This window comes from Lytechinus pictus, chromosome 10 (genome assembly GCF_037042905.1).
Source record: "Lytechinus pictus isolate F3 Inbred chromosome 10, Lp3.0, whole genome shotgun sequence".
In the NCBI taxonomy this organism is placed as follows: Eukaryota; Metazoa; Echinodermata; class Echinoidea; order Temnopleuroida; family Toxopneustidae; genus Lytechinus; species Lytechinus pictus.
The window spans coordinates 35,507,426-35,535,065 of record NC_087254.1 but is presented as its reverse complement, the minus strand read 5'-3'; the positions used below and the strand labels follow the sequence as shown (position 1 = coordinate 35,535,065).

Sequence of the window (27,640 nt, the reverse complement as noted above, 5' to 3'; positions counted from 1 at the left end):
ATTATCAATTTATCAAGATACCGGTAATCTCGTTGCAAGGGAACTCTCTTTATTTTCTTTCAAAATAGCTCAAAATGCACTGAAATGTCAAATTTTCTGTCGATAATGTATTGTAGAAACATGGATTATGCGGGGAAATACTTTTGAAGTAAAGTTTGAAATATTATATCATGAAATGTTGAAGAAGAATTCAAGTGGTCGAGATCGAGTTGTCCGATTCAGAGCCAACCCTGGACAACTCGACCGGGACGAGTTGTCCAGGGTAGCGGGTCGGGCTGTCCAGGGTCGGGCTGTCCGGTGGTCGGGCTGTCCCGGAACCGGCCTAGTTGGCTTACCATAACTCCTTACATGTTACGGCAATCATGGCGTCGCTGTGCAGATTTCGTGTTCTCTCAAGTATTCAGAATTTTGCCAGAATTCAGCATATCAGAAGTATTGCAACCCGAAGTTCATCATTTGCTGCTTTGCAACAGGGTTTTGGGAATTCAAGATGCAATCAGAATAATCTTAAACAGAGAATTACAGAGGTAAATATCGCCACAAACCGGGCGACAAGGGCACAGTCACAGACACAGTTCTAATTCTATCATGCAGCTGGCCTTAGCTAGCTAGTGTGTTTCTGCATCTGCACAGCCACAGAGTGGCACAGGATCGGGAGCTCGGGAGCGGCACGGCATTGGAAATGGCTATGCTGCAAGCAGTGCAGTGTGCATGGAGTTTGGAAGAGAGCGTCAGCATGTTCCATGTCTACTCAAAACTAGGCCTAGTTAGGCAGATATCCAAAGGGAGGCGTGTCTGTGCTGTGCGGGCCTATAGAGTACTAATAATAGACTGATACAGACAGTGATTTTCCGTTTCAAAAAATGGTCTTTTTTGTTTCTTGATCTAAAAATGGAAATTCCATTTTGTCACTGAAAGTATGTACATGTATGATGGGGTGACCCCAATAGTTTGCGCACATTTTAAAAATCATCAAGAAGTTGATTTTCATTCAAAAATTTCTCACAGCTCTCACAAAATTAATAAAAATCATGAATACCAAACGGAAGGCAAGATCCTAAAAGTCAATTCGCTTGACGGAATTATAAAGTAGGTCAAGGGTTTCGCTGGTATCGCGATCTCTTCTACGGCGATTGACTAGTGCGTGCTCGGCTGAAAAAGTGTCACAAAAAAGTGCGACCTTAATTTGCGCACGATTGTTTTGCAGACAAAGCCAAAGGTTACAATTGTATAAGATGCAGGTTAAAATGCCATAAATTTGGTTGGTATCACATTTTACTTATTTGGAGACTTCCGCTTGCAAACTGGCAAATTCTTGATGCTTGTCGAGAAGGTCGGATTTTCTCGGAGCGGACGCAAATGTAACAAGATTTGCCGATATTTTGCCAATCTTTTCATTAATAGAGACCTTACCTTCAAGAAAATTACTATACTGGGTAATTTTAAGTCGCTCTTTCTGTTGGTGATATCAATTTTTCAAAATATTAATTAGATATTGAGGTATTCGCCCGTGCGCAAAATTAGGTAACGCGCAAATTAAGGTCACACTACCATACACAGCAAAAACCTGAATTCCATTTTATTTTGCAAAGGTGAATTCCATGAATTTTTACATGAAAAATATAAGAACCAAATGGAATTGCCGTTTTATTTACCAGTAGAGGCGCTGTTGCTGGTCCAAAAATTGGGATTGTCCCAGAAAACAAGGATATCCTCATAAACCAAGACAAATCATGTCTTGATAAAATGAGACTGTCCTTGCTATAGGGACGTTTTTTTTTCACTTCCCCCTACGGGACAAAGACATCAATTACGGGAATTGAGAGTGCTAAAAATAGATTCAGTGACCTCAATTTCCCCCAGTTCACCGTCTATTTTACATGACTTGCCTTCTTCCAATAATATTGTTATGAATCCTGATATGTTTACATTGACTAGCGCACTTGATTGGTGTCGGCACTTGACAGGTGAATGAACTTTCCTAGATTTCTTGTGTGAAGAAATCTGTAAAAACTGAGACATTCCCTGTAAACTGGGACGATCCCAGTTTTCTGACTAGCGCCTCTACTTTTTACCGGTAAAACAAAATCACCGTCCCAAGACTCGGGCCTAGTCTAGATCTAGGCCTAATGTTAGTTTGTCCAGGGGTCCGTTGCAGAAAGAGTTGCGTTTAAACGCAAGTCAAAATATCAATCGCAAGTCCCAAATGCGCGCTGTTGATTGGTTGAAAATCAAATTGCGCATGATTTTTGAAGTTGCGTTTGATTGCAAATCTTTCTGCAACGGGCCCCTGGGCTCCGTCTTACAAAGAGTTACGGTTGATCCAATCAAACGTAACTCTATGGAAATCCATCAGTGTCATAATTTTTTCTATAGATTGGCACAACGTCCTTTGTAAACAAAGAGAAGCACAGTGAATTTCTAAGAAAACAATGAATACATGAATATACATCATAGAAAATATTTTGAAGAAACATGTACAGTATTTTAGATGTTGATGTTGCTGGCCGTCCATAGTTGCGACTGATTGGATCAATCTTAACTCTTTGTAAGACGGGGCCCTGGTCACTACGTTGCTGGCTGCGTTGACTTGATTTTAAAAAGGAAAAGAAGATAAGAAGGAAAGAAAGAGGAGGAAAAAAAAGAGCAACCAAGACAAATATAACTGTATATGAAGAAGGAATATGGTTTGGTTTGAGGGCTGAAGTTTTTGCATTGCCCAATAAAAAGAGCAGTAGGCATGGTAGGGTCTATAAGTTGCTCGCCGGCAGCGCGGCTGGCTTTGCCTTTTTAATCTGCTGTCCTTTGCTGTTGGGCATGTCTGGTGCAAAAAATAAAGAAATTGAACTTGAGAGTTTGTCATGGCATAGTTCCCAAACTTATCATCATCCGTGAAAGCACACTCCACTAGGTTGGTGTATCATCGTACTTGTAGAATTGTGCAGGATGTACAGTGACTGTGGAAGATGTATTCTATGTGCGGTTAAAGAAACTTAGTCTGCGCAGTGCCCATTGTCTGTGCATTTGATTGTTCTTTTTCATCTGTTGATGGGTAACGTTTTTTGCAGGAAAATCGTGGTCTGTATTCTTAAAATAATAAAAGTAGCAACTTATAATTTTGTGGAGTTTTAAGGAAATTGATGTTTAATCTTAAGTTTGAATTTAAGATGAACACACATGGTGTCCCCAGCTTTATAAATCTCAAGATCAATATGTTCATTAGAAAATCTTTCAGAAATTACCCATCCCCCCTCAAAAAAAAAAAAACACGAACGGGCTATTCTGTAGTATTACCAGAGATGCCAATTGCCAACTGTTCCTTTTTTTTTAAATGAAAAAATACTGCAGGTTTTATTAAAATACCCTTTCCTCAAAATTATCAAATACATGTCTGCAGGAGAAATTTGAAAATTCTCTCTTACCCCCAATTCATGTTTTTATGCCTGGAAATACTGAAAAGTAAGGGGTTGGCAACTTGGCATCCCTGCATCACACATTTAAAAGAAAATTAAACCTTTAGATTGGATCAACTTAGCTTGTCACTTGTGTGAAAAAAACAAGCTCCAGTGGGACTATTTGTTATTTTAACAAGTTTTATGAATCGAACCCCTGATACAGACCAGAATGCTTGTGATACTTCTTGTCCTCCATTAGTCTTATCCTCCATCCCTTCTATTTTGACAATGTGAGAAAAAAAGCATCATGACAAGAAGTTTTTCCATTGTATAGTGAGATGATAGGATCCGAGATCCGTTAAAAGACTGATTGTCCATGATTGTCTTTCAGCTGAACAGGCCAGTACGTCATTATGGATCAGCTGCCGAGATGACCATATCCAGTATCCAGGAAAGATGTACGCTAGTCCTTAAACTATTTGATAAGGTGGACCCAGATAAGGTAATCTTAGTGTTGAAAAGGGTTAAGCAAGACAATTTTTATTTTATTTTTCATAAATTCCAAACTGGATTGATATTAGACATTTGATTACCAAGGACTGAAATATGGAGCAAAACTGAGAAGAAAATGACTTTTCATTACATATTTGAAATAGTGAAAATTCATTCTACAGAATAAAACTGTTTTGAAAAATAGATGTACAGATGTGAACCAAATATGTTTCTGAGCTGGAAAGATTATTTGATCCCTATTATGTTTTCATTACGAATGAAAATATTTCTAGAACTGACATCTTTTTTTTTTACATACTGGACTCAACTGGAGTACTTTATGTAATATTCTTGATTGCTTGCTTTTCTGTGTAAGGTCTATATATTCACATATGTAATCGCCTTTTATTTCCCAAGGTGACACTTGATGCCAAATTTGCAGAAGATCTTGGATTGGATAGTTTAGATGCAGTGGAGATTATCATGGCAATGGAGGATGAGTTTGGTAAGTTAGCCCATAGATCTGGTGGTTCATAAAAGTCACTTTGTCCTAATGGAATCCTTTAGAATGACAAATCTATTCAACTACATGGGGAAATAAAAAGACAAATATGTTGTGTTGTACAATCTACTTAAAATGGCTTGATTTAGGCAAATATTTAGATGAGTTGGGCGATTTATACAACACTTTTTATTTGAAAAAACAAACAAAATCAGTTGGCAATCGGTTTCATGTTTTTTAAAAAGTTTATAAAGTTGCCCCCTTCCCTTTTCCATCTCACCGTACCTCTTTCTGAACATTATCATGAAAGCATCACCTCTGAATTCGGTTTATATTTGATTGCAGTTATTTCTTACACAAACTTACTCAAAATTAATCAAGTAAGTACGAAGCGAGGAATATCTGGTCAAAATATAATACAAAAATTAAGATTACTTTTAGATTCTCCATACAGGTATGACCATGTAGTGATGTCTTTGAAACCCTTTTAATTAAAAGATCTATTTATGAAATATATTTGACAGGAGTTGAGATCCCAGATGAGACTGCAGAGAAGCTCTTGAATCTGAAGGATGTTGTCGAGTGTCTAGCTGATAGACTGGATGTAGCTCACTAACATTCAATATCATTGTTTTGTGTAAGTATCAAGTTTTCATGATTCAATTTTTTAATTACAAGAGGATCAATACCATGTGTGAATTCAGGGCTAGAATTAATTCAAACCACAAAGGCCATGGCTTTGAATGCCCTATTGATTGGCTTTGGATATTTTTGTGTACTGTTTTCCATTTGTTAGCACTTTAATATAGTAATGTGTTATATAGAAAAGTGGCCATGACCTAAAAATATCAAATTTGAAGGCCTGCAGATGTCTTTCATGTTTCAGGATTATTGTTTTTCTCAGAATAATCTGAGATTTTGTCCATACACTACATAGCAGATGCTAATTGACAAGGTTGGAAAAATTGTTAAGTCTTACGACCAGACCCATTGGGATATTGGGAGTTTATATTACAGTTGACTTTGATAGATGAATCAAAAAGAATGATGTGAGAGGTTTACATCAGTAATTATTCCTTCTGTAATTGTTTTGTTCCCTCTCTCTACTTGCCTCTCCTTCTCTATCTTTTATTCCTCCCTCCCATTTCCACTCTGCATATAAATAATGCACTCCATTCTCAATTGGAAAAATTTGCTAATTTTTGTTGAATTATTCCTCTTATCCCTTCCCTTGTTTTACTTTCCTTTCAGATTATACAGATTTATTGTATCATTGGCCATGACCAAGTAAATGCAGTGAAGGCTCGAGGATGCCCCCCTTCACTTCGATCACACAGGGCTGTAGACTGGACTAGTATTCCCATCATGCAATGGATGCATCGTCAGGATATCTTCATGTCCAGTCCACGTGAATTGCTAATCTGCTCTGGCATTCATGAATTTTATTTGTATTAAAATGTCAAAAGTCACATGTATATCATTCTGATAGATCTCTACAATAATCTACATACTGATGAGCTCCTTGATTTTCTAGCTTTATTGAAATGCTATTCCCACTTTGAGGTTTTGTTTCTCCTTTAAAATTTTATATCGCGTCACCTCAAACATCTACCTGAAAAGCTGAGAAATGTGATTTGTGTATTATGTATAGAATTAAAAAACCCAGAATAATTGTGCTATGAAAGTGCATCCACCCAATACAAGAATGACTCCTTTGGGTTTTTGTATTGGTTGATAAATCCTATGTATTATCTTCCCACCATCAGGCGTTCCCATGTAATAACACTGAAAATAATTATCTGGAATGTAGATACGAGCTGTTCAAGTAAGGGTTGGAGATTCCGTTAAAGAATCTGGTTCAATCCAGAATGAATAGGTTGGGTCTGGTTCTTAATCTGGCTTGGTCTGGCTGGTGTTGGATAAAGCCAGTTACCCTTGCACTTCTCGAACACCTACACGTGTGAATAAATGGTTGTAATTTGATTTGATCAGAGTATTTGGTAGCAATTAAAACGTTTTGACGACACCAGTGAATGATTTCTGTTTTGCTTTCTGTTAACCAAGGTGATGCATCAAAGATAGTTATTGTTTGTGGGCTGTCAAAACCTTTCATCTCAGCATTTAATTAGCTATGAATAAGCTGGATTTCAGAATTATAGCAATGATGCTAACCTCACATGGTCTGAAAATTTAACCCTTTCCAGGTAAAAGGAGGATGCCGCTTCATGAATTTCATAAATCTAAACTGGCACCTTTTCTTAGCTGTCCTGAAAATGTTAACATTTTGAATATGAGGTTTTGATAGCCGACCAACACAAAAAAAATATGCCATGCACCCTGCAGGCGGCTGCTCTGTTGCGTATGGATATTATCTTTTTCAGTAGTTCAGCAGAATGAGCAAGCAGCATGCCGGGGGTATGCCTCGAATTTATCTGGCCTCCCAGATGAAGAGGAGAGAGAGAGATGGAGATTGGAGTCTTCATGAAACCATTGAGGGACTGCAGGGGTTATTCACATAGGAAAGAAAGCATATGTGAAAAGACAGTCAAGGCAGTTGCTGAAAGAGATTGAGAGATGGAGAGAGAGAGCAGGGGCCTGTTGCAGAAAGAGTGGCTATCAAATGGAACTTCAGTAATTGACCGCAACCTGAGCCAATCAGACGCACGTATTGAGGACTTGCGCTGGATTATTATCTCCTGCAATGGGCTCCAGATGTGAAATGGATAGAGAGAGAGAAGGGTAGGCAAGAGGTGAGAGTGGAAAGATAGTGTGAAGAGAAAGACTAAAGGTGATGGAGAGCCACAGGGCCCATTGTAAATAGAGTAGCGTTTAAACGGAACTAAAACAATATCAATCGCAAGTCCCTAATACACGCATTTCATTGGTTGAAAGTCGAGTTGCATTTGATTACAACTCTTTCTGCAACAGGCCCTCAGGTCAGAGAATCTGGTCAAGAGAAGGGGATGGTGAGACAGATAGAATAGCTATTTCTATATTATGGTAGTGAGAAAGGAGAGAAACAAATACATGTACAAGGTGTGAAGAAGGAAGAACTATTATTTCAGTTTATTTAACAGGATGGTCACATATACACAATGACAAATAATAATTTAGAAAAACAGTCAACTGAACTACATGAAATTATTCAGAGAGAGGAAGATAGTTTACCAAGTGGTTCAAAATTTCAAAGGAGATAAAGTTTAACCCTATCCAGCCTGGGGTGGGGGGGATAAAACAGCCCCCTGAACATTTTTTTATTACGAAAAGATCACACTGCGATGACCTTTTTCCTTCAAGTCTTGTGAAACTTTTAAGACCAAATTTGCAATGTGGGGGTACATGGTTTCAAAGTTATGTAACATTGTGTAAGTGCATGTAAGACCCAAAATTGTTCAAAAACATGATTTCATATACAAATCCAAAGTAAATTTTGTATGTAGCCAAAATTCATAAATGTATCATTATTTATATTTTTAATGATTAAAAGCAATGGATTTTATGTTATATATAAATTAAATAGTGTTTCCAACAATTTCCATCGAAAAAACATTGAAAAACAAAGTTTAAATTAAAAAGAAATACACAAGATATTTAAAAAAAACAATGAAATACATGAGGAAAAAAAATTGATATTGCCATTTTTCATACATGCATTTGATAACAATCCTAAAAAGAGTATCCAGACCAAAATCTAGTAGTTTTGTGACCATATTCAAAGATTTACAGCCAAATTATGATTTTATGCATTAATTAGCATAATTAATCAAAAAATAAATTTGAATAACTTTGGTACAATTGAATTGCAGAGATAACGTCATGGGTGGTGTGCGTGTAAATTTTTGTCAAGTATGAGATGTGGTGGGGGGGTTGGGGGTGTTTTGTGCCCTCCTGGGCTATATGCAATTTCAAAATAGCACGGTTACATAGGGTTAATACAGATTTTTCACAAAAATAGGATAAAGTGATGCTCTCTCTCTGGATAGTCCCTACTTTTTAACTGGTGACAGTTTGCGGGTGTGTAAATGCCAATACAATGATGGAATGAGAGAGGAGATTGCATTCCCTCCCCCCCCCCCCCCCACAAAAAAAAAGAAAATATTACAAAAAAAAGAGGAAGTAGACTACTCTGGAGAATTTCACAAAAGAATATATCGGACATTATATCTGACAAGTCCCGGTTTATCTGACAGTTACCATAGAAACAGTGTTTCTCAGCCAATCAAATTCAAGGGAAGTTGTCAAAAATGTTGATGAAATGCTCCCCAGGATACTCGATCTTGATACACATCATTCTCAAATTCACCTGAAGCCTGTTCTGCATTCCATTTTTCATGACTCACGGTTTCACAAAGTTATTTTTAGAGGACCATCAAAGGACAAAACCAAAGGATAATTTCTTTTTCCAATTATCTTTAATAAACAATGTAACCGATACATCACAAATATATGATTTACAGTGCAGAAAGTTTTTAAAAATAGAACAAGTTTCTAGTTGCATACCTGTGACCATTGTACAGATATTACATACTTGTAAAGATACATCAGTTAAAACATAAAACATCAAATTCTCACCCCCCCCCCAAAAAAAAAAAACCATCCAGCTAGGATGAAATATAATAGAATTTACAGCAATGAATAATTTTTTTAACATAATAATAATAGGTAGTCACTGCATGTAGTTGCAACATAAACATTCTACCTTAAAGTAATATATTAAATAGGTACTTTATTGCTTCATGATAAAATCATATCTACTTTCATACATGTATGATAATAATCATCATTCATGCTTAATATAGTGCTCTACTGCAGCATAATTACCCTTGCTTTAACAGTTCAACTATTGTTTTAAGGAATAAATTCCTGTCATGTACCCATTTACTTCACCTGGGTAACCCAGACTGGGTTGAGTGTCTCATGTTGAGGATAGATTTCTTGCTGAAGGAAATATCAAGGCAGGGATTCGAACCCGCGACCCCTCTGACTCAAAGGTGAGAGCCAGAACCACATGGCCACTATCTAAAAGGAAGCATTGAGCTTAGTTTCCTATGTATTGTTCATTCTCTAGGAATTATTAATTTTCAATCTGTTTTTTCTGTATGGGAACATTATCAGCATAAGCAAAGTCTTTGATCTAATGAGAAATAGGGAGATGCTTTGGAAACAATATTTTTAACAAACCACATGATGAAAACATACTTTTTTTTCTGTGACAGGTTACAAAAAATATACCATGAGCCCAGAAATGTATACTTGATCAACACACACACAAAAAATGTCAAAAAATATGCATGAAATGTGAGAGAAATGAGTTTGTATGGTGAAGTTATTGTGAAAAACGTCAGAGTAGGGGGGGGGGGCTAGATTAGCACCCCCCATCTTAAAAGTGTTGTAATAGTGTCTTTTCAAACACTGATTCCAACACACATCCAGGTACTGACAAGAACCAATGTCATAAATAAAGCACTAAAAACTTGCGTCGCACCATTGATTTGCCAAGGCTAATGAGATGATCTAAACAAAATAAATAGAAGAAAACTAATTGAGAGTACAGTACACTGTATCTCAACCATCTACATTCCTTGCATCTTGAATTGCACATCTACCTTGAGCATAAGGGAGAGGAAAAGTAAGAAAAATGCAGAGTCTGAAATTGTTTGAATCTACACAATAATTTTGTTTTAAAAATTGCTCTATTCTACTATGTGTGCACATTGTAACAGCGGCAAGGTAAGCTCCCAAATATAAAACCCTCAGTGCACATGCACCACGGTAAGCACAAAATACAGTGCGATCAACTGAGGCTCGATGCAATAGTTTGCATATAGCCTCAACTTGATTACGGTGGGGTTGAAGTTTTAAGATGAACACGAAGAAGTCCTAAAAGTTGTAAGTTTCAAAGGAGTAATCTTCAAAGACAAGCTTAATGAAAGTCAAATACACCCTCACCCTCTTAAAAAATAGGAACACCTGAAACTTAAGGTAAACCAATCTATTCTTTTCCTGCTCACCATAGGTGGTATTCTAATACTATCAATTGTTTAGTTAACCCTTGATTGACTACATCTTTTATGGAGTGCCATTTCTCAACTCACTCACCTGGTATTAAATATTGTTCAAATCCTGCAGCAGAAAGATGTCAAAAAGTTATTGTGCTGTGAAATGAGATTAATATGATGAGTCTCTATTGAAATTTATTAAATGGTAGTCATGAATACGGAGAAAGATGAAATTTAGCATTCATTCATGTTTAGTTTCGGATTAAACCTAGGTTAAATTATTTAACAGAATACCACCCATGTGTTTCAGATAACAGTAAAAGAAAAATCAACCCATATGCCCGGTTGACACTTGCACGCACGATGGTGCCCGCATTATTGTGTGCCAGAGCAGGACAATTTATGGCACGACTTGGCTATATCAATTCATGCATTGTCCCCGACACGTTCATGACATGTTTGCGCATACTTCACGCACTGTCCCGACGTGCTTTCAGCAAATATTCTCGACACCCTATTCTGTGACTTATCTAGCGTAAATTTAAATATTCCAACGTTCTGGTGTTGACACCCTCTACGTTCGTTGATTAGGACGACTTCTCTGATCACATGTTCTGTATTCATATTTTTGCGCATATCATTCACGAACTATGCGAGAACTTAGCTTAGACTATGCGCAAAGTATGTGACCCTGTTATGAACTAGTCGTGAACTGCGTGCGACTACCCTGGGGGTGTGCCTACTATTTTTTGCGCCACAAAATTTATATTTCGGTGTCACGCAGTGGCACGACTAGGTTGAGCATTGGTTGCACATAGTTCAAGAACAGTTCACAAATTTGTAATGTATGCCAAAATTTTCAACATGTTGAAAATTTTGGCATGCATTTCACACACTGGCACTCACCTGCCGGCAAGCTGGCACGCACAGTTCGCGCATTGGCCCGGATGAGTTTGTGTGCGCAAACTATGCGGGAACCACACTGCGTGCAAGTGTCAACCGAGCTATACTACACGCATTCTTACACTAAAGAAACCAGTTGCATTATTCATGGGAAAACATACTTACACCAAGATATTTCTTTGATGTCCATACATATGTACAAATTATTTCATTGGTTGAAAACCATGGTAAAACAAAACAAGAACAAGTGGTATGAAAATGAAGGGGAAATAAAGAAACAAAGAAAAGAAATAAAAGAAATTTAAAGGTAAACTAAAACCGAATAAAAAAGTTACTGTAATAGAAGTGCTCTCAGGGTTACAAGTGTATGATTGAAGTCAGAGATAATCAAATTTATATGCAAGTTCATTTTCCCCTGCCCCACGAGGGAGCACTCCATGCTGGTGTCGGAACTGGCCTCGATGACTTGCTCGATGACAGAGCAGGAAAGTCATCATGGACATTCATATGTTCTGCTAGATCTTTGGCAAGAACAATTTGAGAACAGACAGAGCACACAGTGCTACTCTCCGTCTTACCCGTAGACGACTTCCATGCTTTAGAACTTGATTTTGAAGGTTTAGCGTTGCTGATCTTCAAGACGGTGTCTTTCGGGGCCTGTCTCTTGGCAGCCTTGTAATCGTTGTGAGCCGCAAGGAGATCCTGCTGCTTCGCCAGATCTGGAAGAAGAGTGACCAACTCGTGGAATACACTTTGGAAGTTTTCTTCTGAGAGAGTTTGCATGCAGCGACGGTAATATTCATGGGCAGGGATCATACCCTGACGGAACTCGCCAGAATCCTGTTTGAACTGACCGAACAATTCGTCATCGTCGAAGCAGAAGCCTTGGATCTTGGCCACAAGATCTCGGTTCCGCTGCTTGAAGTTTGGAGGCTGAACAAACTCTGGTCCTGATGTCGTAGAGGCTGGTAGGGAAGAGAAACCAGGTGGAAGAGGCTTAGCGACAGAAGATGTAGAGAAACCAGGAGGTGGTGCATGGACACTAGATGATGACATCAAAGAAAAGGCGGCAAAACCTGGAGGAGGTCTTGAATTGGAGGAATCCGAAGACACCGAGGATGCACTAGGATCAATAATGGTTGTTGGTTTGGAGGGAACTGAAGTTGCTGGCTTCTCCGTCGCTAATTTCACCTTGGCATCAACATTGCTTTTCTCACTTTTATTTCCCTTCCCACTAGTTTCCATTGCTGAACTATAATTCATGACCTTGGAGTCTTGATTTGCAGTACTAACTGGAGGCTGTTTATTTTTATTTTTCTTTGTTTTATTCTTTTTCTGATTTCCACCTAGCAAACTAGCAATCGAACTCAGAGTAGGGAATTCTGCATCATCATCTGCTCTCCGTGGGACAGTTTGCCTAGCTTCCACTGTTGATGATACTGGAGCGGCGTTGTTTCCAAGTAACGAACTATAAAACCCAAATGATGGAGCTGTGTTTAAAGGAATATTATTAACGGTACCATCTCCATTTCCTAGAGACGGGAAATCGTCTTGAGTCTGGTGGGATGCTGTAGCCCACTTTCCTCCCATCTGAAAAGGTTGGCTAGGTTCAGCCAATGTGGGAAAGTCAGCTAAATCTGGTGCTTTCTTATCAATATTTGAAGCTTTAGTATCTGCATTGGATATCGGGTCAATGCCGCCACCAGGCTTTAAAATTTCATTTTCTTTGTCTTCCTCAACAACCAGTCTATTCTTCGTCTCTGTTTTGGGTTGTAAGGAATCTACTGGAGAACCTGGTCTTCGGCGTCCAATACCACGAGTTCTCCTTTCCTCTTTTTTCGCTTTAACCACAATTTTCTTTTTCCGTTCATCTTGCCGTTGCACTGCTTCTCTATGCGCTGTTTCCAGGGATGCTTCAATTGCCATTTCTGTGTCTCTGGAGGTTCTGGAAGTAATGCAGAAACAGCATATGTCACAAAGGATCAACAAATACACGGTATCAAAAAAAGCAAGATATCAGCTCCAAACAATATTCATGATAGAACGGTACATGTATTTGGATTGATGAGTTAAATACTTGGATTTCATTTGGATTAAAATTACCAGGTTTATATTGGGTTTACATTATTTGAGTTCACATTTGTTTAATAATAACATAAGGTATAGGCAAGGCGACGGATGATAAATTCCTTAGCTTAGGATCCATCAGTCATTGCATCATTCATGCCTGTAACACTGAAGTTGAAATAAGACTGGTGCTATAAATATTGGTATTATTCAGCTTTGAGTGATATCAGTGTAAATAAGTCTAAGCCCCCGGTCGACATTAAAGCCGGGATCAAGCTATCGATCATAACTCATGCATTCTGAGAGCACAATTAGTCATGTAATAAAATATTTCTTTTACGTTACAAGGCACTGTATATCAATAAGCATGACATGTACATTTGTGCTGCAAAAAATGGCTTTCATACCTGACTTTTGGATATCTGTTTCTTCCACCTCTAGCTCCACCACCATGAGCACCTAAAAGAAACACAAAGATTAAAATTCAATGAATATCTGCTGAAGGTTTCCATGGTGGAGAACAAATTAAAATGTAAAGGCTTTATTTATGGTACACCATGCATTTCCCACTCCTGGCAAGGACCACCAAACTAAACTTTTTGGTATGTATATTGCTGAAACATCAAGTTTGGCCGGTCCTTCCCAGCAATTATTCAATCTAGTCCATGCTAACGTATGTGTAAATACAGAGATACTTTGTGAGTTCTTTATAGGTAACAAAGGGTTTTACATGAGAAAAAAAGTTTCTTGCTGTAAATGTGTTATTTTGTAGCTAAAAGAATTGTTTTTTTCATATTTGCCTTCAACACAAGTTAGGATTCTTCCTAACATTGGGATACAAACAAGAAAAGACAAATATTAACATGCTAACATTTGTTCACATATACATGTAGCCACTAATATCTTTTCAGGGTGCTACATATGCACTTGCCCGATTGCCCGGGGCAAGTAAAAGTTAGAGTCGGGCAAGTCTTTTGAAGTAAAGACCAAAACTACTTGCCCGAATTGGGCAAGCAAAATTCACACAGTAGAAAGCAAAATTCTCACAGTAGAATGACCAAAATTAGGTTCGATAATATATGATATGATATTGACCCTAATTTTGGTCATGGCAGGCAAGATAAAATCACTTTGGAAAAAGAAATGCAATAACAAGGTAGATCAGTTCATGTCAAAAGAGAGAAAAGGGTCAATGGTTTATAAAACCGCAAAACTTTCTTTTGAAGAGGTAAAACTTTTTTTTCAAGGATTTTTTCGGGCAAGTGAAATAGATTTTTTGGCAAGTATATTCCAACTATTTAAAAATTTACTTGCCCGGTTTTCTAAAAAGTTATGTAGCACCCTGTCTTTTTAAGGGATTTACAAAGATTTGCACGGGTTCAGGGGTGGTTTTCTAAGCTACAGAATTATTTGATTTCATTGAAGAATGAAAATTTAGTAACCACTCAGAGTAAATATTTGAAGCAGTTGGCTACCCACCATCTCTCTGTCCCCGTGGATAGTCTCTCTGCCTTGATGGTAGATTGATCTCTACATCCACCTGTCTAGTCTGCTTAGCTTGCATCTTGGTCATTTTTCCAGAGTGGCACTTAGCCTTGTGAGCCTTGAGATCGATCTCGGTCCGGAACGCGCCAAGAAACTTCTCAGTATGGCATTTGTCTTCTTCGCAGAGAAAGTGGTCCGAGCGGAAATGGTCCTCCAGGTCTTCGTATTCACTGAGATCAGAGAGACACAAGGCAAAATCAATTGTGGCATCAATTCATCTGGACACATGAAATAGTGAAAACTCTTTCAATTCGTCTAATGCCAATTCGTCCAATTGCCAACTTGTCTACTATCATTTGGTCTACCATCAGTTCGTCCACTCACCACATGGTCTACTTTCATTTAGTCTAATGCCATTCCGTCTAATAACCAGTTGGTCCAATGGCCATTAGGCCATATACCAAAAGGTATATAAAAGACAAAATGGTCATACACAAAATGGTGATTTGACGAAGTAATGATTGGACTAAATGGTTGTTAGACGAAATGTTGGTGGACGGAATGGCATTAGGCTAAATGAAAGTAGACCATGTGGTGAGTGGACGAGTTGGCAGTAGACGAATTGGCAATGTACCATAGAGATTCAGTGATAAAAGAACAAGTTTTGAATTCATTACATAACTGTTGAAATCATTCCTACCTCTTTCCTCAAAATCTGACATTATAATGAAACATTAGGCATACGATTATAAACATTGTCCATGATTGAACTTTGAATCATGAATTGTGACCCCCCCCAACTTAAAACCAACACAAAGTCGCCAGGGAAGGCTCTCTGTTAATAGCCACAAAAGTAATTTCATACTATCAAAATTTGAACTTGTAAAGTTAAATAAAAGACAAGATATAAGGATTCGATTGACAACACTCTTTTTGAACCACTTGGAAGCTTCAACTATATTGCTGATTGCACATTGCGCAATTCTCATGCTCGAGTTACCCCTAAACTTCAAACCTTGTATTCTCCTTATTCTTTGAATTTCTTTTACATATACAGTACTTGTGTGGCTTAATTTTGATAACATTAGGATATGTTTTTTCAAGCTCAATGAAAATCTTAAAATTTTATTTTGGGCAAATTATTGCTGGTTTAGGGGTGGCAGGTTACAATGAAATAGTTCCTCACCCATAGTATTCATTGGTCACACCATCGGTCTCACAGAAATGACAGAAGTAATGATCCTTGCGCAGGTGGCGATGAAGCTCATCATTGTCAAAGTAACGATCATCACAGAATTCACAAAGAGGATGGCCACGGTACGAGGTATCGTCTCGGTCTCCAGAACGACGATGAAAAGCTAGCTCCTTGCGAGTGTAAAACTTACGCTCGGATGGCAACACCTGATTTAGAAAGAAAAAGTATCATTGGTAAGTCCTTCATTTTCATTTGAGCAAAACAAGGAAACACAATGGTACAGAACACACACATATTCATAAAACTTGAAAATGTGAGGAATACTTTGAATACTTGAAATGCGAAGATTTGAAGGGGGAAATTGGGATTAAATAATATAAAGAATGTTAAACTTCTGGGAAGTTCATTATCAAATTTTTTGAATTTTCATTTGAACAATAATCCCCTTGCTTTTACAATAGTTATATTTTGCGTATTATGACTGTGTGAAAGTGTAATGAGTTAAAGCATTCTACAATCAAGAGTATAACCATAAGTAACAGGCACTTTTTATAATCATTGGTAACAATGATGGGAACCAGAAAACTTTAGCTACAGGTGGAGGCTTAAAGGTCAAGTCCACCCCATAAATATTTAATTTGAATCAATAGAGAAAAATCAAACAAGCATAACGCTGAAAATTTCATCAAGATCTGATGTAAATTAAGAAAGTTATGACATTTTAAAGTTTTGCTTATTTTCACGAAACAGTTATATGCACAACTCAATGACATGCAAAAGAGAGTCGATGATGTCCCTCACTCACTATTTCTTGTGTTTTTATTGTTTGAAATACACAATACTTCAATTTTTACAGATTTGACAATAAGAACAAACTTGACTGTTAAGGCGATGGTAATTCCATGTGTTCAGGGAGGAATGAAAATTTGTTTCAACGGACAATGAGGAGATAATGGGAATAAATAATATTTCATATAATGAAATACAAAAGAAATAGTGAGTGAGTGATGTTATCAGTCCCCACATTTGCATACAGACCAGGATGTGCATGTAACTGTTTTGTGAAATTAAGTGAAACTTAAAAATGTCATAACTTTCTAATGTTACAACCGATTTCAATGTAATTTTCAGTGTTATACTCGTTGGATGTTTCTCTTTTTGTTCAAGTCAACTCTCTGTTGGGGTGGACTTGTCCTTTAAGGTTTCCCCAAAGCTTTGGTAAAGGATCAATAATATAAATCATATCACAGATTCATCTTATAAACCCATCTTACAAAAAAGGTAGTGGCTGTCTATTCTTTATCAAAGTTTGATTGTGATTTCCTGAATGAAGACACCTAGCACCTTCTCTCTAAATGTTTTTATTTTTCTTTCAAAAGGACAATGTGAGTATAACCATCCTCATCAACATCATCACCATCATCGTAATCCTCATCAGCATCGATCATCATCGTCGTCGTCATCATTACTATCATCATCATTCTCCATCCTCTCTACCACCACCACTACCATGATCATGATCATCATTTTAATCAGCTGCTTCCGCTTAGGCATAGATCTAATTAAGCCAACTCTGTTCATTAGACACGCAGTTACCTTAATATGATCAACACAAAGCTGACAAGAGAAGAGTTCATGTTCTTTTCGCATGTGCTCCTGAAGCTTCCTGAAGTTGTCATCTGGTTCACGCTTGATGCCACAGATCTGACACTTGTTGGCCACGATTTTACGATACTCCTCCTGAATGCGAGTGGTACCAAAGAAGATGCCACTCTTGCGATCGTTGGGAAACTTGTGAGAGATGATCCCATCAAAAGGATGCAACTTGTTGGTGAATATGGCCTACAAAGAGATTGAAAATAAAACAATGTTATAGTTACAGGTTTTTATGATAAATAAAATGTGTGTTATAGTGGTAATGTGACAGGAATTTCCCGTGACAACTGCTCCTCCGCTAATTCCTCTGAAGAAATAAGGATAGGGTAGTGTTGTGATGTGGTATTTTGTTTGAATGACATGAAGATTAAGGTTAAAGGCAAGTGTTAGGTTTGAAGTTCAGAATTTATGTTTGGCGTAATGTGACTGTCTAGGAGCAAATGTTATGAAACTGGTTTATTAGGACATGACATGGACGCTTTCACTCAAGTGAGCATTATACTTCATGTTTGTGACATCATAAGAAAAAGATTTTTTATTTCAATAGTACAACCTGAAGATATACAATGCAAATTGAACATCTTAGTGGCAATGCAGGCAGTAGCAGTCAAGCAATTTGTTGTGTGAATTGCAAAGTAAATAATAAGTTCTCATGCCCAAGTTTGTACAATCATCCTCAAGCTTGCGTTAATCATTGCCACAGGAAATAATTTGATTTCTCATATATTTGATTCAGTACTTATCATTGATGAAAAGACTTGAACTAGGAAGTGCACAGTCCTATTGATTATTATTGTAGGGTGGCCTTGGGCAAGCATAAGGGCGTGGTATATCCCTACAGAGTTAAACGAGACACGATTTGATTGCCTGTGGTGATCTGCCTGGAGGTGGTGTACCAACCTCAACCTCAGGGTTTATTTCATTTTTGCATGAAAAATTTCTTCAACAATAAATATTCAAATAAGATAATTTGTATACAAAAGAAGTACATGAATATAAAAGGCTTCCAAATGAATATAAATGAGCTTCTATGGATAAACATTACTTTTACTAAAGGTTAAGCCATTCAGGGTAAATCAACTGAACCATGGAATAAACATGAAGAAAAGAATATTGCAAAAGTATTATATAAGGAATGCTAAGCAGGAGATGAAAGGATGGCAGTGAAGAGGGAATGTGGAGCATGAGATAAGAATGTAGGGCATGAGATGAATAAAGGATTCAATGTAGAAGTAATGAGAGCAAAGGTTTAGTTAACTTTTCAAAATAAACTCCTACATTATTTTATTATTTATTTATTTTCTTTATACTTTTTAGGACTGAAATTTACAACTTTGCTTATCAGCAACCAAAAAAGTCTTAATATTTAAGATTTCTTCAATTATTATCAATATACATTTAGATTACTTTTTAAAATATGTTTAAAAAATTATAATGAATCACTTTGTTATTCCTGTTTACCAGTGTGAGGGGGAAAAAGGTAACGCGAAGGTGATTGACTGGTGTGTTCATATAATCAAGCTGTATTAAAAAAATGACGACGAACGATCAAAGAAAGAACCTGATCCTGTGTGTTTGTCATAAAAATTCAGTATTTTCCAGCACATATTTCAGAGAGGTGGTAAGCTGATTATATTCATTATCATTTTTCTTTAATTCTTGCGCCCTTTATTGTCCATCGAAAGGGATAATTATGCAGTAATCGATAACGAGGAGAGTGCGTTAGTGCACCCTTCTCTCCATAGACACAGCAGTTACGCGTCGGTAAACCTCTACCATTACGAGCCCAATGGCCGACATCTGTCTGTGTAGGAGGAGGACTGAAAAAAATCATAAAATGTTTTTTTTTTAAGTCCTTTGAAACAGCGGATAAGGCAAGGGCTGCATTACTTCTTCTTCAGGGTAGACCGTGTTCTCCACACTTGAAGATTAATACAGGCGAATTGTGTGTCTGGTGCTTGTGCTGGACGGTGCAGTTGAACAAAAATAAAATCACAGGTGCATGTAAAAACAATGGCTGGCATTTTAGGCTGCCTGCATCACCATTATTATCTACTTTTTTTTCAGAAGCCAGGTGACAGTAGGCCTATTGCATTTTGTAGGTTTAAGCATACACACAGATCAACATGAAGATGTCATTCAAATATTGTATGACTGGTAGTGTTAGGTCAAACAAACTTGCGAATAATTTCTGTCTAGACTCCTACTAGAGACCAGAGTATGGCAAGTTCCCCCTGCTCAACGCAGGATAAATGGGATAAGTTGGAAAAAGAGCTGAAATCCATAATGAAGGACCATGTACCAGTAAAGTTGGCTTCTAATAGACAAAATTTACCATGGTTCACAAGAACACACAGGAGAATGTGTAGGAAAAAACAGAGATTGTATAATAAAGCAAAGAGATTTGTTTTACCCAAAGATTGGGATATCTTCAAAAAGTTTTGCAATGTAATTAGAAAAGAATTAAATAAATCTAAATCAGAGTATATAACAGACAATTTACTAATGTCACTAAAAGAAAACCCAAAGGTTTTTTGGTCTATATTTGCAAAATTAAAGAAAGAAAGTACTGGTATTGATGACTTTCTAATCAATAATAAAATAATAAGTGCTGATAAAGAGAAAGCTGTGCTTCTTAGCAAGGTATTTGTAAGCAACTTCACAAAAGAAGATGTAACAAATGTACCACTAATCTCTACTCAACTACCAGAAATACAAAAACTTGTTATTAGTGAATCTGGAGTACTTAAACAACTACAGAACATTAATCCTAACAAGGCATCTGGACCAGATGACCTTCCTCCGTGGCTCTTTAAAATGGTAGCAAATGAAATAACCCCAATTTTAACTGATATATATCAGTATAATCAGTCCTCAATAAATGAGGGCTATGTACCTTTACAGTGGAAAAGGGCTAATATTTGTCCTATCTTTAAAGAGGACAAGTCAGATCCAAATAATTATAGAGGAGTATCATTGATCCTCGAACACATTGTACATTCCCATATTGTGAAGCATTTGGAAATGCATGAAATCCTGGTTGACAACCAACATGGTTTTAGAGCAAAACGTTCTACTACCACCCAATTAGTACTTACTATCCATGACATAACAAATGCTCTTGAGAAAGGAAAGTCTGTACATGTAGCTTTCCTAGACTTTGCCAAAGCGTTCGATAAGGTTCCACACGAACGACTACTGAGAAAACTCCAATCATATGGCATGACTGGATCGCTCATAAAGTGGGAAAGACACTTCCTCACAGGATGCTCCCAAACAGTCTTGGTCAATGGATCTCCCTCCGAGGAGTTGCCAGTGCTCTCAGGAGTTTCTTTTCTTACGTACATCAATGATCTACCTGATGGCCTCCTGTCAACGACAAGGCTGTTCGCCGATGATTGTGTCATTTACACTTCTGGCACAAATTCTAATGACTTTCAAATCCTCCAAGACGATCTGTCAAAACTAGAAGAGTGGCAGAATAACTGGGCCATGTCCTTCAATCCAGCCAAATGTGTCATCATGAAAATACCATCCAAGGCAGTACAGATTCCTACAGAAAGAGGTTATACCTTCTGTGGCCAAAAACTACAAGAAGTGTCTACATGCTTTTACCTTGGTGTTGAAATGGATAACAGGATGCGCTGGGACGCCCAGATCAACAAAGTCTGCTCCAAAGCTTCCAGAGTTCTCGGTTTCCTGAGAAGGAACTTTTGGTCTGCTCCCAAGGAAATAAAACAACTTTCCTACCAAACGTTGGTGAGACTAATCCTGGAATACGCCTCCCCTGCATGGGATCCCCATTACAAGAAGGATACCCAGAAAATAGAAGCCATTCAGAGAAAGGCAGCTTGTTTCTGTATGGGGAACTACAGATGAACCAGTAGTGTCACAACCATGTTACGGTCCTTAGAATGGGACTCATTGGAAGACAGACGGAAATACAGTAGACTGAGCCTAATGTTCCAAATAATCAAAGGTCTTGTTGCCATCAACCCCCAAAACTTCATCCAGCAAACCACCCGGCAGACTAGAGGAAATAGTATCAAGCTCCAGCGTCTGCTAGTCAAAAGGGATGCTCATAAATACAGCTTCTTCCCTCGAACTACCAAAGATTGGAACGAGTTAAACATGGACACAACATTGATAAACTCATTGGACTCTTTCAAATCCAAACTCAATCAAAAACCTAGCAAGTGACCTGCTTACTTGGTGATCTCACATACATCAATAAAGTTGGCATATGTCTGCAATAGTTGGCAATAAGTCTGCATATGCCGACTTAACCCAAGACAAGACAAGACAAGACAAGTCTGCGCAGTCCCCCTTGTCTGCACACACGCATATCTGCGCGATTCTAGTAAAAGAAGATACGCAACGAACACAAACTTTACACATGCAATATACAGACAGATAATCATTAAAAAATCTGACTCAAAATGGTGGAAAAAAATAATAAATTTTGGGCATTCCATGTGACGGCCTCGAAATACAGCCTTTCTCATCAAAATCCCCAAATCGTGTGCAAAGTGAATGGGTGCACAGACATGGGGTACCATTTTTTTTTTCAATCTGAAAATGAGTTCTTGAGGTTTTTTCCAAGAAAATCCTATATTTCTTTCAAATTTTTATGAGATATTTGGTACACATACTCATAATTATATAAGAAATATTATTATTTGAAATATTTTGTGAAAAAAAAATCATGTCAAATCTTAACTCAAATTGTTAGGTGCGCAGACTTGGGGACCATATCATATGATTAATTTGATGATAATCATAATGAAGACTTTTAGATTCTAGACTAGACAGAAATTATTCACAAGTTTGTTTGACCTACCAGTATAATATTTGAATGACATTTTCATGTTGATCTGTATGCTGAAACCTAATGTTACAAAATGCAATACTGCATACTGTCGCCTGTTGAACTTAAGTTGAAGACGTGTTGTCCATGCCCACACGTATGGCGAGGTTAGTATTACTGTCTATTAGTATACCTAACCTCGCACCACGAACCGCGTTTGGCAGCACTCACACAACATGCGAGGTTAGTATACTAACCTCGCACAACACATGTGATTTCATAGTGCATTTTGACGTTTTCATCCATCACACGAATGTGAGGGACTAAACTACGCCAAACCTTTCAATATTTGTCCACTATGTTAATCTTGATCGTATGATCAAGTTTATTTCAAAAAGCAATTATAAATTATTTATTAAAGTGTTTTTATCGCTTACCTCCAAATCTCAACCAGGATACTTCGCTCGGTCCGTCCTTAGTCATCCTTCGTACTGCGGTGGAAATTACGCAAACAACAATCGAAATGCGAAATTTTCCTATCGAACATTCTCGATTCAAGTCGTCGGCGCATAATAGGAAATTGTACCAAAAATCAACATAGTTCTCTATTTATTCAAACAATTTTTTCTGGGGTGCACTTGACCTTTAAGAGATTTTCCAATGAAAATATTACATGGAACTTGGAAATACAAATCATAATTTGGTTGAACAAAATGTTTTCTGTTAAAGTATAAAACAGAAGAGGAACATATCCTTCACGTATTTTTATATCCAAAATATGTTGCCTTAGTATGGAATAATCACAATGACATAAAATGAAAATGGGTAAAGTACCTTTCTAATGATCATTGAGATTTCGCCTGTGGAATCATTGTTTGATAATTTTCAAAGCTTTAAATAGATGAAAATGTTCATTGAGAAAATATACATATATATGTATGAACAAAATGATAATGTCCCGATTGTTTCGCATTACGTGTGTTAGATTGCGGGCGTTTGTGTGTGTGTGTAGGAAGCAAGATGTTCGTGTTAATGTTTGCACAAAAAAGGAGAGGGAAAGGGAAAGGAAAAGGGAGGGGGAAAGGTAGAGGAGAGAGAGGGAAAAGGAGACCATAAAATAGAAAGAAAACAAAGGAAAGGAAGAGGGGAAGGGAGAGGGAAAGAAAAATGGAAAGAGCGAGAAAAGAGTATATAGGGGAGGGAGAAAGGAAAGAAAAGAAGGGAAAGGAAAAAGCGAGAAAGGGAATGGAGGGGGCGGGAAAGGAAAGGAGAGACAATAAAAGACAGATCAGGGGAGGGGGAAAGGTAGAGGAGAGAGAGGGAAAAGGAGACCATAAAATAGAAAGAAAACAAAAGAAAGGAAGAGGGGAAGGGAGAGGGAAAGAAAAATGGAAAGAGCGAGAAAAGAGTAGGGGAGGGAGAAAGGAAAGAAAAGAAGGGAAAGGAAAAGCGAAAAAGGGAAGGGAAAGGGAGAGAAGAAAAGGAGGGAGAACGAAAATGGGGAAAGGGAGAAGGAGAGGGGATAATGAAGGGGATAGGAAAATGTCAAGTTTGAAGATCTGAATATTAACACTAAAACAAAATTAGACTCCCATGTTTTATTTATAAAAATACCATCTTTTTCATGATTATAAAGGTTCAACGTCCCTGTTCTAGGTCTAAACTTCAACATAAATCTACTGGCGCTTTGCGCTTGAATTCTGGAGGTCATTCCTCTTTTAAAAGTATAGGTAATCTGTCGGACTTTTCAAATCCCAAATTTAAATCTTAAGCGCAAATGCCCTCGCATTATTTTTCATTTAGATACAGTCCTGTAATCAATATCAAAAACTCTAAGCGCGAGCTTCACGCTGGCATCATTTTTGTAAGTGACATTTATGATGTTGTTCATATTTAAAAAATGTCCATTTGTTGAGGTTTAAATGTCCAAAAGTTCAGCGCTCGCATAATTTGTAAGGTAAATAGACCTACCCTTTTAATTGTTATACAAAGGCGCTTATACAACGTCCAGAATGCAGTTCGGAATATTGAAAATAACTATTGGTCCCGCTATTTCTGCCCGTGCGACAAGCATTTATCATTTTGAATCATGAGATTCACCTTTAAAATATGATGAAAAAGTATCGTTAAGACTGAATTAAGAAAAAAAGAAGCTTACGTTTCACGCTCACATTTTAATTGATCCGTTAGCTTGTGATAATAATGGTGACTTCGTTAATATATCTTAGCGGACATGTCCACCTTTTGGTGCTTCAAGAAAAATAAACACAACACACAAATAATAATAGAAAACGAACAAGAATAGAATAGATAGTTACCTATCCCACTCATGAATTCTTATTTAACAGTCCCCAAAACGTATTTTTTTCGTGTTAGCTTATTTCATATACATATATATATATATAAATATATATATATATATATATATAGGCGTAAATAAATCAAGCATTTTATATATATATATATATATATATATCTTTCACACAATATTTAAATAAAAGAGTTGCCAAAGCTGTAGTACATGTATAACTTCACACACACACATATATATATATATATATATATATATATATATATATATAGGTCTCCTCATCATGGTTATAAAAAGTGCTCAGAATGTTTTATTTTCAAGTCCTTGTATCAGAATTTTCAGCTCGGGCAGCTCTATCGCATTTTGATTACTATCCTGTTGATTTATTTACTTGAACAAAATATTTAAAATGTCCAGCTTTTAGAACATCTATATCAAAAAAAGGTATTCACCTTTGATCATAGATGAGGAAGAAGAAAAAAGTGAAAAAAAATAGGAAACAAACTAACGAATTAATGTGACATAATTTTTCTTCATTTCAAGGCGACTCTTTACATTTCATCATCGCTGATGGCGCTACAATAGAAAATACCGCTTGACGGCAAAAAAAAAACAGAAAGAGGAAAATAATGCTGAGCGTCTAAAATGCAGCTAGCAGTACAAGCTGCAGAACCGTAAACAAACATCTTGTGAATAATATCGCGCGCCCTCTTTAAGCAAAAGTTTACAACCACAATTACCCTGCGGTATCTACGTGAAGATCACGAGAAAATGCATTTTTTTTCTTAAAAACACACCAAAGAGAAGACAAGAAACGATCCATATGGTTCGGTAAGTGTCATAGCACAATTAGAAACATTATTTTAAAAGGAATGGCTTAGTTATTTTAGTAAAAAGGGTGTGAAAAATTCGCGTGCACCATGTGCATATGAATCCTTCGCACGCGAGATGCAATGATCCCATGAGTGGTTTGGCAGTGGATTTCTAACTAGTGGGTCGCGCGTGCTGGGATCTCACTTCTTGGGTCCACAACACACGACTTCTATGGGCTTGAATTTTCTGTGCGCGGCGGCATGTAATGAACCCTTGGGTGGTCCATGCCATTGGATTGCAAATGCATAGCCAATAAAAAAATATTACAAAAGGGACTAACCACTCCTAGTACCAATGAGGTCCAAACATTAACATGTATGGACCTCATAGGCGACAATGCGTTAAAAACAGGTTAGAACTTCTAAACGTACTGTTTCCTGCACCCAAGTATGATATTACTCCCAAAATATGAGTTTTGTCCTCGTTTGTTTATCATTTATTAAAAGATTGCCCATTAAATATATTCCTATTCCTAATTTGAATTTAATAAAATAAAGGGGAACTTACATTTGAGTCATTTTTCGATCTTTTTTTGGCAGTCAGTCCGGTCACCGTCGAGTGCGATCAAAGCGGTATGAAGCTGATTTTCAGATCACGTGATACGTGTGGTCATCACCTGATCAATCGACTATCCTTTTTTAAAGACCGCAACAATTATAAATTTTATTATAAAATATATAAAGAATGAATAATTGCATGATATTATATATATTTCTACAATTAAAAATATTTTGTGATATGAATTTAATATTTGACGTAAAAATCGCTATTGAACAAAATATTTATTAAAAATAAAAAATCAAACAAAATAAAAACGCCTTGGACACAGTGCAAAAAACCTAACAATTTGGCCGCGTTCTTAACAACTATCGTAAGGGGCGCTCTATTTATAAATAAAGTTGCATATGTAGCTGTCTACCGCGACAGGAACAGCCGCAGAATTGAAGCCAGAAGCGTGGGAAATTGCCAGAAAATTCAAGAAAAGAACCGGTGAGTACCGATTTAACAGTACTAATTTATTAAGTAACATTTATTGAATCATTACAAGATTTATTTTTTAGTAAAACAAAGCTTAGTTCTAAGCTAGGGCGGCCCAAATGCGCGTGAGTGGAGTCCCAGTTTATTAGCACGGGTAAGTATTGGGGTGTCGCCTAGAGTGGGACTAACCAACAGACCAAAAATAAATTAGGGTCTATTCTCATAAAAAACAATTATCATCACAAATACTCATGCCATGTAATATTATCAAACATAATTTTAATTGATTTGTGAAATAAATACTTGTAAATTCCTCTGAATTGCCGTTCCATCTAATCTATCCGGATACAGCTGGCGTCTGAGCTGAGCAATTCATATCCCAACACCAATTGAAACACATGGGACCGAAGCAATAACTTCCTACCTACCTTTGGCATTTCAGAGCGGCACACTGCACAATACATTTGATGACAGATCACCCTCATCTTGGTAGAACACTTGAAACAGATGGGGTGATTACAAGGCCCTATGGCATAAATCTTGATCTCCTGACAACACAGGACACAGGTAGATGCCAGACTATCAGTTGTTTTCGACATTTTCCTTGCAGAATTCTTGTTCTTATCGAAAAAGGAGACTTTCTAAATTGATCGGAATCGACAGCTAGTGAACGTATGACGACTTACGTTGGCTCGTGCGTGGATTTTTACCGGTACAAGGATGACCTTTGACCATACCAAAGCAATTACATAAGCGCAAAGCTTCTATTTTTTTCAATATGTGTCACAAGAGTGACTCATATTCATACGGGGGGGGGGGGGGGGGGGGGGGGGGGGGACAATATGATTATCAATTGTTTTGTTGCAAATAATTCAAATGTCATACGATTAAAATATTTTAAAGTGAAATTAGCGATGAACTTTGTTTTCGCATAAAGGGGGTTTCAATTATTGTCAAAGCATTTTCAGGCCAGACGT

General features: G+C 37.3%; 2 protein-coding genes across 3 annotated transcripts; one reads left to right on the top strand and one right to left on the bottom strand.

Annotated features, from left to right (window-relative positions):
• Positions 1–264: 264 nt before the first annotated feature.
• Positions 265–6,423, top strand: LOC129269550 (acyl carrier protein, mitochondrial-like). Of its 2 annotated transcripts, none has more exons than XM_054907065.2 (5): positions 265–527; positions 3,787–3,897; positions 4,305–4,392; positions 4,914–5,026; positions 5,641–6,423. In XM_054907065.2, the coding sequence occupies exons 1-4, from the start codon at positions 363–365 to the stop codon at positions 5,003–5,005; spliced, it is 456 nt and encodes a 151-aa protein (XP_054763040.1). In that variant the 5' UTR covers positions 265–362; the 3' UTR covers positions 5,006–5,026; positions 5,641–6,423. The 2 variants fall into 2 exon arrangements, with proteins under 2 accessions (XP_054763040.1, XP_063962037.1); XM_064105967.1 differs by having other exon boundaries at positions 337–527; positions 5,650–6,423.
• A 2,359-nt stretch (positions 6,424–8,782) lies between these two features.
• On the bottom strand, positions 8,783–27,406 carry LOC129269549 (E3 ubiquitin-protein ligase ZNF598-like). Its single transcript, XM_064105966.1, has 6 exons — positions 27,092–27,406; positions 17,635–17,880; positions 16,030–16,244; positions 14,838–15,073; positions 13,766–13,817; positions 8,783–13,236 (listed from the first exon to the last, which is right to left on the bottom strand). Exons 1-6 carry the CDS (start codon positions 27,260–27,262, stop codon positions 11,697–11,699), a joined length of 2,460 nt encoding a protein of 819 aa, XP_063962036.1. The 5' UTR covers positions 27,263–27,406; the 3' UTR covers positions 8,783–11,696.
• Positions 27,407–27,640: the final 234 nt, after the last annotated feature.

What these genes read in the sequence shown, in the direction of transcription:
- LOC129269549 (XM_064105966.1), bottom strand. Translation starts at nt 27,262, where the DNA reads ATGTCGAAAACAACTGATAGTCTGGCATCTACCTGTGTCCTGTGTTGT. An exon ending in GCCGCTCTGAAATGCCAAAG is followed by an intron (nt 17,881 to 27,091) that starts GTAGGTAGGAAG and finishes ATCTCTTTGTAG; the next exon opens with GCCATATTCACCAACAAGTT. An exon ending in AACAGATATCCAAAAGTCAG is followed by an intron (nt 13,237 to 13,765) that starts GTATGAAAGCCA and finishes CATTACTTCCAG; the next exon opens with AACCTCCAGAGACACAGAAA.
- LOC129269550 (XM_054907065.2), top strand. Translation starts at nt 363, where the DNA reads ATGGCGTCGCTGTGCAGATTTCGTGTTCTCTCAAGTATTCAGAATTTT. An exon ending in TTAAACAGAGAATTACAGAG is followed by an intron (nt 528 to 3,786) that starts GTAAATATCGCC and finishes ATTGTCTTTCAG; the next exon opens with CTGAACAGGCCAGTACGTCA. An exon ending in GGCAATGGAGGATGAGTTTG is followed by an intron (nt 4,393 to 4,913) that starts GTAAGTTAGCCC and finishes TATATTTGACAG; the next exon opens with GAGTTGAGATCCCAGATGAG.